Raw genomic sequence first — 14,261 nt, 5'->3', positions numbered from 1 at the left:
TCGCACCCGGACTGTTCGTCCCCCAAGCAGAGAGGAGGCAGGGGGGACGGGAAGGGCCCGGCGAACAACCGGAGCCCCCCACCCCCCCCCCCACCCCAGGCGCAGCCTGGCTCTCACCTTCTGCCTCCCCCAGGGGCAACTCCAAATACCACTACTACGGCCTGCGGATCAAGGCCAGCTCGCCCCTGCTGCGACTGATGGAGGACCAGCAGCACATGGCCATGCGGGGCCAGCCCTTCTCACAGAAGCAGAGGTAGCGGGAAGGGGCGGCCCCGCGCGGGCGGGGGCGGGGGGCAGGGCTTGCCGGCCTGTCTCAGGGCCCCAACCGCCCCCTCTGCAGGCTCAAGCCCCTCCAGAAGATGGAGGGCATGACGAACGGCGTGGCTGTGGGGCCGCAGCAGGCCGCGGGGCTGTCGGACATCAGCGCGCAGGTGCAGCAGTATCAGCAGTTTCTGGGTGAGAGTGTCCTGGCCCGCGGGGCGGGCTCTGGGGCAGGTCCGAGGCCTCCGGGGAGCATGCACATGGTTCCCTTGTCCCCCCCGCCCCCGCCGCAGAGCCTCACCGTCCCCCACTGCCTGCGGGGCGGGGGGGTGGGGTGGGGTGGGGGCCCTGCTGGGGAGGAGGGTGATGACAACCTGATACGATCCCCGGGGAGAGGCCTGGGGGGGGGGGGGTGCACGCAGGTAGAGGATAAAGGCCTCATGGTGTCTCCTCCCGCCTCCAGATGCCTCGAGGAGTCTCCCTGACTTCTCGGAGCTTGACCTCCAGGGCAAAGTGCTCCCCGAGGGCGTCGGGCCTGGGGACATCAAGGCCTTCCAGGTCCTGTACCGGGAACACTGTGAGGTAGGGCAGCCGGCTGGGTGGGCAGGGGTGAGGGAAGGCCATGCTGCCCCACCCCCGCCCCGTCCCTGAGCATCCAGCCTCCCCAACAGGCCATTGTCGACGTCATGGTGAACCTGCAGTTCACCCTGGTGGAGACGCTGTGGAAAACCTTCTGGAGGTACAACCTCAGCCAGCCCAACGAGGCGCCTCCGCTGGCCGTGTGAGTCCCTCAGTGGGCGTGGGGAGGAGGGAAGGAAGTGGGGCACTGTGTGAGTCAGCAGCACCCGGGGCCGGGGCAGCCAGACCTCGGCCATCACGTAGAAGGGGGGCATCTGCCCGAACCCCTGCAGTCTAGGGGGTGTACGTGGCCTTGTGACCCCCACCCCGGAGCGTGCCTGTGTGTCGGTCTGACGGCGCGGGGGTATAGCGCGCCTCGCTGGGCCGTCTCCTCCCCGCAGTGGGTGGGTGCCTGTGCCCGTGTGACCCCGGGGGCATCGGGGCCCGTGTCAGCCTGACCTCAGGGGCGGGGTGGGTGTCCACAGGCACGACGAGGCTGAGAAGCGGCTGCCCAAGGCCAGCCTGGTGCTCCTCTCCAAGTTTGAGCCAGTGCTGCAGTGGACCAAGCACTGTGACAACGTGCTGTACCAGGGCCTGGTGGAGATCCTCATCCCTGACGTGCTGCGGCCCATCCCCAGTGAGTGCGCCGCTGCCGCAACCCCCCCCCCCCCCCCGCCCTCCCGCCTCTCCCCTCCCCCCTGCGGTCCTGATACGCCCCCGCTGCCACCCGCAGGTGCCTTGACCCAAGCGATCCGGAACTTTGCCAAGAGCCTGGAGAGCTGGCTCACCCACGCCATGGTGAACATCCCAGAGGAGATGCTGCGTGTGAAGGTGAGGGCGGGCCGAGCGGCCAGCCTGGGTGCACAGCCCAGCTCCTCCCTCCTGGCCATGGAACTGTGGGCTGGGGGCCTTGGTCTCCCCTGCCCGTTAGAGAGGCAGTTCCTGTTCCCTCAGAGTGAGCTTTGGGTGTTGTCTTTACAAACCGGCTTCCTCAGGTGCCCACTTCTGAAACACAACCCCTTGGTGGTATTTTTGTACACGATCCGACATCTTAAAAAAATAAAAACCAAATGCAGCTTGAAGTAGTTCTCTTCAGACGGTTTCTATGTTGGGGGGGGGAGCACCATCTATAAGGTAACAGAATAATGGCCCTCTGCATCAATGCTGCACATTCACTGCTTACATGTGAGGGATTAGATGCGACGTGCTTGCTCTTGACCAAAAAACGTAAAAGGAAGAAAAGGGTTGTTTTGTTGTCCTTAAAATGGTAACAAGACAGCCGTACAGAACCAGACATCTGAAGCATCACCCCTGAGTGCACTGCACACTGGGGGGGGGGGGGGGGGTGAGGGGTGGAAAGAGTAGAAGCTGGATCCAGGGGGAAGCCCTTCAGAACTGGCAAGACTCATGTATTCATTCGTTTATTCAGCATGCATTTATTGAGCACCTGCTGTGTGCCAGCATGGTTCTCAATGCTGGGAGCACAGCAATGACGGAGATGAACAAAACCCCACCCTCCCTGACACTCAGAGGAATAACAATCCAAGCAATGGCCTTTCTAGGCAGTGCCCTCAGAGTTTGTATTGTGTCCTTTAATTAAAAATAATAATAACACGGGGCACCTGGGTGGCTCAGTCGGTTGAGCTTCTGACTCTTGATTTTGGCTCAGGTCATGATCCCAGGGTTGTGGGATTGAGCCCCGTGTCTGGCTGTGGGCTGAGTGTGGCACCTGCTTGGAATTCTCTCTCTCTCTCTCTCTCTCTCTCTCTCTCTCTCTCTCTCTCCCCTCCCTCTGTCCCTCTCCCCTCTCTCCCCTGCTCGTGTGCACAGTTTTTCTCTCTCGCTCAAATAAAATTTAAAAGAAAAATAATCTGGTCAGACACATTGCATTGATTTTTTTTTTTTTTTTTTTGGTCCCATACTTTGGGTGTCCACCCAAAGTTTGAAAATCCCAAACCCCTTGATTGCCCAACAAAAATGACAAGATACATCCCTCCCTTTTAGGAGAAAGAAAGGATCAGAGAAGTTGCAGTGTGTGGGGCAGGGGATGGCGGGGGTGGAGGTGGGTTCCACACAAGCCACAAGCCTCCCCCCCTCCCCCCGCCCCGCAGGTGGCGGCGGCCGGTGCCTTCGCGCAGACGCTGCGACGCTACACGTCGCTCAACCACTTGGCGCAGGCGGCGCGGGCAGTGCTGCAGAACACCGCACAGATCAACCAGATGCTGAGCGACCTCAACCGCGTGGACTTCGCCAACGTGCAGGTGAGCGCGCGGCGGAGCCGGTGAGCGCGCGGCGGAGCCGGTGAGCGCGCGGCGGAACCGGTGAGCGCGCGGCGGCCCCGGGGCGGTGGCTGAGCCGCGGGCACGTGCCCGCTGTATTATTGCAGGAGCAGGCCTCGTGGGTATGCCGCTGCGAGGACCGCGTGGTGCAGCGTCTGGAGCAGGACTTCAAGGTGACCCTGCAGCAGCAGAACTCACTGGAGCAGTGGGCGGCCTGGCTGGACGGCGTCGTGAGCCAGGTGCTTAAGCCCTACCAGGGCAGCGCCGGCTTCCCCAAGGCCGCCAAGCTCTTCCTCCTTAAGTGGTCCTTCTACAGGTGCGCTCAGGCCCTGCGCGATCCGGGCGGGAAGGGGCGGGGTGGGAGGACCCTGATCTGAGGGCGAGGGCTTAGGGACGGCTCCTCCCCTCCGGGGGCGGGCCAGAATGGGATCACAGGAGGCCCCGCCTCCTCGGGGAATTTGGGACGGGAGAAGACCTCGCCCCCCCTCCCCGCCCCCGCCTTCCCTGGGGCTCAGGTGCCCTTTTACGAAGGCGGAGGCCCTGTTGGCGGTGGGCTGGGTGATGACCGTTTGCTGTCACTGACGGAAGCCCTTGGGGAGCCAGCGCGAGGCCGGGCTCGGGTCGCGGGGCTTGCCGGCGCTTGGGGTCTTTGCGGTACTATACGGGGGCGAGAGGCGGGGCCGGGCCTGACGGTCTCCTCTCCCGCCGCCGCCTACAGCTCCATGGTGATCCGGGACCTGACCCTGCGCAGCGCTGCCAGCTTTGGGTCCTTCCACCTCATCCGGCTGCTCTACGACGAGTACATGTACTACCTGATCGAGCACCGCGTGGCCCAGGCCAAGGGCGAGACCCCCATCGCCGTCATGGGCGAGGTGCGCGCGGCGGGGCGCCCAGGGCGCGGGCGGGTCCCCCCCCCCCCCCCCCCCCCGGCGGGACCCTCACCCCTTGTCTTGCCTCCTTGCAGTTCGCCAACCTGACCACCTCGCTGAACCCCCTTGACCCGGACAAAGGTAGGCGGGGCGCGTCCCTACCCAGGGCCTGAGTCCAAGGGGCGGCGACCCAGGGGGATTGGGGCGGAGGAGGTGCCCACGGTGCTCTGGGGGTGCGGCCGCCACACGCTGAGCCGGGCCTGCTCTGTGTGCCCCAGACGAGGAGGAGGAAGAGGAGGAGGAGAGCGAGGACGAGCTGCCACAGGACATCTCACTGGCGGCCGGCGGAGAGTCACCCGCGCTGGGCCCGGACGCCCTGGAGCCGCCGGCCAAGTTGGCAAGGACAGACACACGGGGCCTCTTCGTGCAGGCGCTGCCCTCCAGCTAAGCCCGCGGCCTCCCCCCACCCCGCCCCGCCCGCCCCCGCCGCCCATCCACGCCAGGGTCCCTCACAGCTTCTGTGGCTTCGCTGTCACCGTTCCAGCCTCGGCCAGGGCCGGGATGGGGGCCTCCAAGACAGGGAAGGCTAGGGGGTCCCCGCCCCCAGAGGGGCCGGCACCAATCACAGGGCCGGGGCGGAGCCGCAGCTGCAAACTGACACAAAAGACGTGCCTTAAGGAACCCGCCTCCGTGCCCAGGTGCCCCGTGGGACAGCCAGCTTGGCTCCTTGGCCTCCAAGGCCTCAGCATCTCCCTCTCCCATCCCAGGGGGCAGGCAGGCAGGCCCCCCTCCCCTGTGGAACCGTTAACTTATTCAGCTCGCTGGCTTTGCACAGTCTGTCCTGGGCCCAACCCTGAGCCCCAGGTGGGCACAGGTGGGCGTCACCTGGGGACCCCCACTGTCAGCAGCAGCCCCGGGACCCCTCCCCCAGCAACCCCACCGCTCCCCACTCCTTGGTATAAGTGCAATTAAAGCCGTGGGTGTCGCATCTTCTCCAGAGCTGGGCCCTCCCTTGCCCCGCAGCCCTAGAGGGGGGCACTGCCTGGCCTGGTCGGGGGTAGGGTGGCCGGGGGATGCCGCCTCCAGCTTCCAAAGAGCAGCAGGCGGGGGCTGGGCGTGGGAGCCCCGAGGGGCCTGCTGCCGGCAGTGGGGTCCAGAAGTGCCCGCGCCCGTCCCGGCCCAGGCTGGGGGCTCCACTCCCTCAGATCCAAGACCCCAGTGTCCCAGGCCGCCCGCCTCTGGTTTGTAATGGAACCTCCGTGCTCCTCCTCTCCCAGGAGACTGTGCTTCTCCTCCGTGCAGTGCGCCCCGCCCCCCACACGACTATTGTGCGATTTTTGTGAGCCGCCTGAGCGGAGTTGGTAACTTGTTGGTTTTTTTCCAACCATCATGGCCTTATCTGTTCCGGTTTTCTCAGTGTCTTCAACCTGTGAGATAGATGTTTATGGCAAAAAGCAAAAAGCAAAAAAAAAAAAAAAAAAAAAAAAAAAAAGGAAAAAAAAGAAAAACCTGAACCTATTGTATAAAAAATCACTATTTTGTGTGCTCCGCGTGCTACAGCTTTTGGGGTGGCCCACCCCGTCCCCCCCCCACTCCCCTGCCCTCGGGGCCTCCCCTCTCCTGGCCGTGAAAGTGTCCACGCGTGTGGTAGTCTAGTGTGCCGAGCTGTTTTCTACCTTTTTGTAGTCTTTCTTAAAACACAATAAATTCCGCTGTGATATTTGGCTACTGCTGACTCGAGGGGCCTCGGGGCTGGGGGCTCCAACTGGGCCCTGAGCGGCAGTAAAGGGAATTCAGTGAGGCTCAGAAATAAAACATTTATTACATGAAGAGGAATGACGGGCAGGGGGAGGGGATGGCCACGAGGTCTGCCACCTCAGGTGGGGGAGGCTGGGACGGGCAGGGCAGGGGAAAGGGGTCCATTCGGCCTCCCCGGGGGGCAACGTCCACACCTGTAGCCAAGGAAAGGGGCGGACGCGCAAAGAGCAAGGGCCTGTGCCCAGCGCGGGGTGAAGGTGGGCGCTTGAGGCTGGTGGGGCAGGGGGCTCCCTCCCTCTGCCCCTTCCCAACTTAAATAGGCATAAATAAGAAGCGTCCAGACTCTCAGGCCACCAGGGGCTGCCCCACCCAGCCCCCTTCCCCGCAGCCTAACACTAGTGCCGGTCGTCAGTCGGTCACCGGTCGGCCGGCCAGCCGGGGAGAGGCTGCCAGGAAGGCGGCCAGCTCCCAGGCCGCGGAGGTAGTTGGAGTCAGTGTCCAGAGCGGCCGGGCCCTCACAGCACAATCCACGTGTACCTCTCACTGTCTGCCAGAACCTTCAGCGAGCACCCTGCAGGGAAGGGGCAGAAGGGAGCCGTGGAGTCTCTGCGGGCCCAGGCTGTGGGAGGGGTCTGCCTCTTTCCCCGACTTGATTTGGGCCACACAAGGTTCCAGAAGGCAGTGAGGCCTGCAGCCACCCAGCAAAGCTCTGCTGAATGAAGGACTGGCCGCGGTTCCCCGGGCGCCACGCCTGCCGGGTCCTCTCCGAGCCGGCCCCTCGCCTCGCCGGGCCTGCCCTCCTCCCCTCACCCCCATTCCACCGTGTCCAGTGGCACAGCCAGCGGACTCCTCCATCAGGAACACTTAGGAATCAGCACCCGCTCTAGGCCTGGCATGGCACCAGGGTAAGGACCTCAGTCCTGACCGCCATCGGGTCGCGGGGCCCACCTTTGTGCAGCGCCTCGTTGGTCATCCTATTGACGTAGCGGCCGCTGCTCTCAGGCACCAGCCACTTCATGACCATGTCCACGCAGCTCTTGCGGTATGAGCTCCAGACACTGCCGCTGAGGGCAAGGGGGTGAGGGCTCTCATCACCCAGGCCCCAGGCCGCCCACCCCCGTCCCAGGCCCCCCCCCCTCCCGGCCCTGGCCCCAGTCCCACCTCACCTGGTCTGCCCCTTGACCTCGGTCAGGTCGCCTACACTGACTGTCACAAAGATGCCTGTGTTGAGGTCCCATGCCACTTTGAGGCTGGTGTGATAGGTCTTTGGTCTGCAGCGGATGAGGAGCAAAGGAGAAAGGGACGGGACCAACGGGTCCCTCAGCTGGGACCCAGGCAACCCTGGGGGGCTTCTGTCTTTGGAACAGTAATGGAATTTGGGGGGCAGGGGAAGTCTTCTCACATCCCCACTCGCCCACTCCCCTGAAGTATCCGAGCGTGGCCCGCTGCTAGGCGGGGGAGAGGGGCATCCAACTCACTCACCGGAGCTGGCCCTCCTCAGTGGGGGACGGGAACGCCAGGAGCAGCAGGCCGATGTTGATGAGGACTTGATTGGTTTCCGGGCAGACCTGGGGGGCAGGGGCGCGGGGGGGGGGGGGGAGGCAGGCAGTGGGACAGTGACAGTTATTGAGGGTGATGCCCAGAACAGGGAGGCCCTGGGCACCCCTCCCCACCCCATTCCCTCCCTGGGCCCACCTCGAGGATGACAATGTCATAGTCACTGAAGGAACAAAACTGGTGGGCCCAGGTGGCATCGTGGCGGATGACCTCATTGATGACGTATTCGAAGTCCAGCGTGAGCTGCTCCACCGTCAGGTACTGACCCTGTGGGCAGCGGGCGGAGGGCAAGACTGCATCAGCTGTCACCCCAGCAGGCTCCCCAGGGGCTGCCCCTAGGCCTGCCCCCCACTGGCACCAACCTGGACGGCAGCCCGCTCCCTCATGGGCCGCAGATTGCGGCCACGGAGATCAGTCACCACAAAGGGCAAGGAGATCTTGTCATCCTCGAACTCTGAGGGGGCAGGAAGTGGGGGTAGGGGTGGTGGGAGGCCTGGCTGGCCTCCCATGCCTGGGGCCCTGCCCACCAGGTGGGTTCCCAGCTCACCATCCTCCGCTTCGGTCCCTTCGCTGGACCCCAGCACGTAATACAGCTTGGTGTAGTTGACGTAGCCGGGCTCAGGGGCTGGTGCCTCCGCCGCAGGGGGGCTGTCTCGGGGTACCACCTCCCCACATGGGGCCAGGGGCTCTGAGGGCGGGCGGCAGCGACTGCCCGAGGGCCCCGGGCAGGGGGGCAGCCGGGCTTCCTCCGAGGTCCCGCCCTTGGCCTCTCTGGCCCTGCGGAAGATGTCGGCCACAAACTCCTTGGCTTTGGCGATGGCGGGCGAGGGCTCAGGGGCCCCAGGGACCCGGGCGGGGGCTGTTTCGGGACAGGGACTGGGGAGGGTGGGGGGCACCTCAGGGCTCTGAGGCCCAGGGGGGCTGGGAGGGGCCGGAGGGGAGGTGGTGTGGTCATACAGGATTTGGCAGAAGTTGTTCTCGCCTGAAACGAAAACAGTGAAGGGGGGGGGGGGATGTCAATAAACAAGTTCAAATCTAGGGCACCGCAGACCTCCCTCATTGCCCGGGGGCAGGGGGGTGGGGTGGGGCGGGTGGTTCTTAGAAATCCGCCTTGGGGACACCCTTCTAGAAGACTTCCCTATGCTGAAAGATCAGTTGAAAACACTCGGAAGGGGAAAAGGCCTTACGTGCGCGTGCAAACACGGGCATAAACAATACCTTCAAGCTTTATTTCTGAGCATCTACCAGATGCCACACTGAGGATGCGAGGGAACGAGACACAAAAATCCCTGCCCTTGGGGAGTTCACGGTTTACAGTGACAAAAGCTAAAAATCACCAAAGTCTGAAAACTTACTCCATAGCCCTCCATCCTCCCCAACGGGAGCCTGACTGACTTGGGCACAGTGCCCATCTATGGGCACCATCAGGAATGTGGGCTCGCCACGGACAACCCCAGTGTGTTCAGAGGAGCACTGTAGCTGAGCCCTGGGCCCTGCCTGCACCACCTCCAAAGGACCCCCCCCACAATCAACACTGAGAGGGCGGGGGCTGTGTCCTCCCAGTTCAGAGACTGGGGAACGAGGCTCAGAGGGAAACTTATCCAAGGGCACGCTGCATGACAATGCGAACCAAGGCACTCCTGTCCACCAGAGTGGACGACGGCCAAGTCAAAACTCCCCCTTTGTGTAAACACTGTCCTATGGCGAGGTGTTAGACACGGGTGACGATGTCCCCCTCACCCCAGTGTGCACAAAGCTGAATCCTGTCCCACGTGACCCTTCCTACAGGGACCCATAGCCACAAGTACCGGGGGCAGGTATCGGCCTCAACCAGGCCTGGGTTCTGGAGAGGACCCTGCCCACAGTGGCACAAGCAGCCAGGGAAGGAGGCCCCTGCACGGGCCTGGGGACAGGACATCCTGGCCCTTGCTGGTTTGTGGCTTAATTGTATACATTTAATCCTTTTTTTTTTTATATCCACTCCACTCCCTCTCCCAGGGACAACCGTTTTAATGTACTTAGTGGGTGTCTTCTTATTGACTCCATTCTTACAAAATCGGGACGTAAGTGGTGTCGTTGACTGGTGACAGATCTCCTTGGTTTCTTTTGCGTTTGGATGTGTCTTCAAGGCATGCTCCCCAGACACGCGTGCTGGGGCGCTCAGTGGACTGCCGATCCAAAGGAATCACTGCCTTGTCCTACCTCCCCGATCCCCAGGGATGGACGCCAGGTAGCCCCTACCACCAAAGCCTTGGACGTGCCCGGGCTCAGGCCGGGCTGCGGTCACATTGTTGCCCTGTGGCCCTGAGGGTGCAGGTGAGGCCCCAGGGTCCCCCATCGCCGCCAGTGGTAACATCAACCAGCTTAACATTAGCTACTCTTAACATTAGCTACAAGGGACATCACCTTGTGACTTTCACTGGCGTTTTTCCTATTCCCGAAGACATAAGATGGCCTTCTGTCTACCAACTGAAATTTTAAGTGACCGTTTCTGCTCGAAAAGGGCACTGCACTGTCCAGCATGGTGGCTGTGGCCACATGGGGCTACTTGAGCTCAACTAAAATTAAATAAAATTTAAAAGTCAGTTCTTGGGTCACTCAGCCGCTTCCAAGTGGCTACCGGTGGCGGCTGGAGCGGACACAGCAGATATAGACCATCATACCCCTACGGAAAGTTCTAGTGGACGGTGTCGGGGAGGAGCATGGCTAGCTTCGGATCCCGTACTCCTGCTGTCCAGCCGTGTGGCCCCGGACAAGGGACTCCACCTCTGCGTACCCCGGCCTCCTCATCTGCCGTGGGGGGCAGTGACAGGACCACCCCCGGAGGGCCGCTGGGCGGAGTCGGCAGGTCACGGGCTCTGAGGCTTACAGCCCGTGCTCGGCCCATCGTCGGGCCCGGGGGCCTACCTGCCGAGTGGACCGAGACCGCACAGGCCACCAGAGAGTAGCTGGTGTTGAGCAGCACCACCTGGTCCTTCTTGAGCTGGAAGGCGGGCTGGAAGGTGGGGAAGGGGTAGACCACCTGGTACTTGGTGTGCAGCATGAAGCCGTGCCGCAGGCACTGCGCGCTGGGGTCGCCTGCAGCAACACAAGCCACCCAGGCTCACTCCCGGCCGCGGGGCGGGGCGGGGGGGGGGGGGGAGCAGCCCGCACCCCGAGGCCCCCGGCCCGCTCACCCGGGTGGGCCCGGCTGGCTTCCCGGCAGGCGGCGCAGCGGCCCGGCGACGGCACCGCCACGGTGCTGATGTAGATGTCTCGGTGGTTCTCGTCACTCATCATCATCATGTTCATGAGCATCCCATTGGCCGAGCGGGTGCTGGGGGCCGGCACACCTTCAGCGGCCTGGCCCACGCACCACCCTCGCCAGGCCTTCCCTGTCCCCGGGTCTTACTTGAAGCCGAAGACGATGACCTTGGAGGCATCGCTGGGCCACTCGCACACGGTCAGGTACAGGTCGCTGTAGATCTCCTCATCCTGGAAGAGCCGCACCTGCCGGACCTGAGCAGCATGGTCGGGGTCGGTATGGAGCCAGAGCAGGTAGGGTGGGGGGAGAGGGGGCCCGAGGCTGCACGATGCTGGCCTGGAATCCGAGCTGGGGCTGAGCTGGCAGGAGCGCCCTTTCTGGGGGGTGGGGGGGTGGGGGGGTGTGTGACTCCAGCCAGGGAGTCTAAGCAGCCCCTGTACCTTAGCCTCTGCCTTCCTGAGGATGGGCAGGGGAAGCTACCCTCACAACTAGGGGAAGCAGGGAGGCGGCCTGGCACGGGAAGCAGGGCCCTGGCCCAGCAGGGAGGAAGCTAATAGAAGCCCTGCCTCACAAGAGGGGACCCTGCTAGACACATCGGTTCCAAGCCGGCTCCACCCTGAAACCTGTCCACCTCCCTGGGTTCACGTGTCAGCTGGTCTGACAGCACTCACCTGCTGGAATGGGGGGGTTCAAGGAGTCAAAGTCAGGGTTAAGCGAATGGGGTAGCAAAGCTAACGGCTCCCCCCTGGCCTGAGCCCGCCGTGTTCCGCAGGCTAGACGTGGAGCCGAACCTCACGAGGCTGCTGCCGTCTACCCGCTTTCAACTATAAAAACGGCAATTCCGTGTGGCTTGACCTCCCACGTGGTAAGCCCTGACAACGACCTTAGGAGTGCGATTTCTCTGCTTTACAAACAAGGAAACTGGGGCTCAGGGGTGCTGTGATCTGCGGGTCCTGCTGCTGGAAGGGACAGCCCAGCACCGGGCCCAGCCCTACCAGCTTGAGCTTGCTGTGGACGTTGAACTCCCACCAGTACAGATGGTAGATGTAGAAGGAGAAGTCGTCGTCCCCGCTGCTGCTGGTGTAGGAAAGAACGTAACGGCCGCACTTGGAAAAGCCCAGGAAGATGTGTCTGTGGGGGCGGGGGCAGAATGGCCAGGTCAGGGCCAGCCTGCCACCCCACCCAGCCACCCCCCTGCTCGGCCCAGCCTCACGCAGCCTCACCCTGCGTAGAGAAAGTCCTCGTCCACAATGTTCTTGAGGGAGACGCAGACCCTGGGCGGCAGCTTCCGGAAGAGGCGAGGGGAGAGCTGCCCACTGATCTGGGGAAGGGGTGGCCCTGGCTCTTAAGGCACCATCGCCCCCCAGTGCCCTCGCCTAAAGCAGAGTAGCACCCCCAAGTTCTTGCCCACATAGCCACCCCCCCCCGCCCCCCCGCCAACTATGACGGTCAAGAGGGGTCCGAGCTCCGGAAGGTGGGAATAGCTAGGGAAGATGGCTCAGCTGGGCCTCACTTGAGCCTCGCTCTCCAGGAGGGACCCATGCCACCCTCCCAGCCTCACACCTCTTCAGTCTCAGAGCCCCTCTTGCGCAAGCACCCAGGTCCTGAGGACCAGCACTGGCATCACCTCCTCCAGGAAGGTTCCCCAGTCAACCTTGGTCACAAGGGGCCACACTGGCTGCCTTCCTAAAGGCTGTTTCCGGTGGGTGCCATCCACCACTAAAGAGGCTTGACCAACCGCACTCACCTATTCCTGACCCACTAGCCTACACACAGGGTGCTCAGGGCCTTTGGGACAGCCCTGGCCTCAGGGACAGGTGAGGCAGCAGAAGGGTGGGGCTGACCAGTGACCTTCCAATTTCTGCCCAATTCCCCCTTCTCAATTAACCTAGCCGCCTTCCAACCGACTCCCTCATCCCAAAAACTTCAAGGAAGAATTTGGGGGGGGGGGGGGACAGGCAGGCACAAGCTGAGTGCTAGGGGATCAGAGCACCCGGGTCCTACAGCCCAATCTGAGTGAGATACTTGGCCTTGCCCTCAAGAGGTTCCAGTCTGATGGGAAACACCCCCATCTGGGGAGCTCTCTGGCACACTCTTCAAGGAGATCCCCGTCTGATGGAACAGCCCTGTTGGGGAGGCCCAGGCTGACGGGAGACACAATCCCAGTCCAGGGAGCTTCCAAGCTAAGGGTGGAGCCACAGACCAACCCAGGGAGCAACCAGGCTGAAGGTGGCGGCTATCCCTGCCCAAGGAACTCGTCAAAAGGAGGAGACACAGCCCTGCCCTCACAGAGTTCCCAACCTAATGGAGAAGGCACTCTCGCTACCCACAAGGAAACAGTTCTGCCCAGGTTGCTGCTGACCTCACAGCAGATTCACATGTCTGCCCTCCCGGAGCTCCCAGACTGATGGGAGATAGATACGCGGACACATTGTAAGTTTACAGTCTGATGGAGAAGACAGAGCCCTGCTCAGGAAGCTCCCAGTCTGAGGGAGAAGACCAGGCTTTCTCCAGGAAGATCCCTCCCATTCGATGGGGGAGGCAGACACAGGTACAGGAACTCCCAGCTCCCGTGTGGTCAGAGCCGGGACAGAGAGAGGAACACCAGGCAGAGGAAGCCCAAAGCCGGTAGCAGGGGCTCTGCCAAGGGGGCGGAAAGGCTCCATAACGGAGGGGCCATGGGAGCAGGGTTTTGAAAAACGAGTCTGACCCTGGATCGCCCCCTTTCTCCTTATTCCTCCAGCGACCCCCCTCCACCCAAGCTCTTTCGCGGCCACCTCCAGCAGCTCTTCCATCCAAGCCCCCTACCGCGGACCCCGCCCCCAGCCCACTCCATCCAAGCCCCCGTCCCAGCCCCCTCCATCCAAGTCCGCTCTCCTGGGCCCCGCCCAGCCCCCTTCCTCTGAGCCCCCTCCCCCGGGGCTCCGCCCCCAACCCCTCACCCCGCGAACTCCCTCCCTCCCTCCGCCTCCCTCGTCCCTTTTCCCCACCCTCCAGCGAGCTCTCCCCAGACTCCAGGCCTCACCTTGACCCGCTCCAGCTGCTTGAGGACGTGCTCCCGCCGCCGCCCCGCTGCCCGCTTCCCCCCGGCGCCCCCGGGGCCGCCGCCGCCGCTCCCGGCCCCGCTGTTCCGCTCCGATTTCGAGCTGGGCGCCATTTTCACCCCCTCCCTCCACTTCCGGAGCAACCGGCCTTTTCGTCCCACCCCCGCCTCCTCCTCATTGGCCCTTTCTCGGCATTGCGGCCAGTCTGTTGGGTGAAAGCCCGCACTTGGGGCCTCTTCCCGCTACGCCTGTCCATCAAAGCGATCTCGGCACTTGATTGGTAGGAACGGCACAACCCCCGTGGTCCGCCGCCGTATCCCCGCCTTTCCGCAAGGACGCACCCATCAGAGGCCCCATTTGCGCCCCTTGCCGAAATGACTTTGACCGGATAGGCGGAGGCCTCTATCCGTCTCGGCGGCGTCACGCCCCCCTGCGGCTAGTGGGTTTCCATGGAGACCGCGGGCGGTCCAGGCCTGTGGGCGGGGCGATGGGAGTCTGTGGTCCACAAGGGCCAGAGTCCCCAGCCTAGTGATGTCGGCGCTCTCTACGGAGGTGCAGAGGCCTGACAGTATCCTGAGACCACCAGGGCAGGCCGAAGAAAGGGATTTGCAAAAAAAAAAAAAAAAAAAAA

At 63.1% G+C, this 14,261-nt stretch overlaps 2 protein-coding genes across 2 annotated transcripts in view; one reads left to right on the top strand and one right to left on the bottom strand.

Moving 5' to 3' along the window:
- Positions 1–5,747, top strand: part of RFX1 (regulatory factor X1) — a 32,942-nt gene extending 27,195 nt beyond the window's left edge. The window contains 11 exon segments of the mRNA XM_047851041.1: positions 134–253; positions 341–456; positions 725–843; positions 933–1,042; positions 1,365–1,516; positions 1,613–1,710; positions 2,991–3,140; positions 3,266–3,474; positions 3,877–4,030; positions 4,123–4,168; positions 4,306–5,747. Coding sequence (XP_047706997.1) covers positions 134–253; positions 341–456; positions 725–843; positions 933–1,042; positions 1,365–1,516; positions 1,613–1,710; positions 2,991–3,140; positions 3,266–3,474; positions 3,877–4,030; positions 4,123–4,168; positions 4,306–4,475 — 1,444 coding nt within the window. The 3' untranslated portion in view covers positions 4,476–5,747.
- A 77-nt stretch (positions 5,748–5,824) lies between these two features.
- On the bottom strand, positions 5,825–13,751 carry DCAF15 (DDB1 and CUL4 associated factor 15). The gene is made up of 13 exons (XM_047851044.1): positions 13,612–13,751; positions 11,810–11,907; positions 11,582–11,717; positions 10,734–10,840; positions 10,519–10,658; positions 10,250–10,420; positions 7,890–8,324; positions 7,705–7,796; positions 7,481–7,609; positions 7,268–7,353; positions 6,952–7,056; positions 6,734–6,849; positions 5,825–6,356 (listed from the first exon to the last, which is right to left on the bottom strand). The coding sequence occupies exons 1-13, from the start codon at positions 13,741–13,743 to the stop codon at positions 6,301–6,303; spliced, it is 1,803 nt and encodes a 600-aa protein (XP_047707000.1). The 5' UTR covers positions 13,744–13,751; the 3' UTR covers positions 5,825–6,300.
- Between the last annotated feature and the right edge of the window lie 510 nt (positions 13,752–14,261).

Source organism: Prionailurus viverrinus, chromosome A2 (assembly GCF_022837055.1).
Source record: "Prionailurus viverrinus isolate Anna chromosome A2, UM_Priviv_1.0, whole genome shotgun sequence".
NCBI classification, from domain to species: Eukaryota; Metazoa; Chordata; class Mammalia; order Carnivora; family Felidae; genus Prionailurus; species Prionailurus viverrinus.
This window is presented reverse-complemented; position numbering and strand designations above follow the sequence as displayed.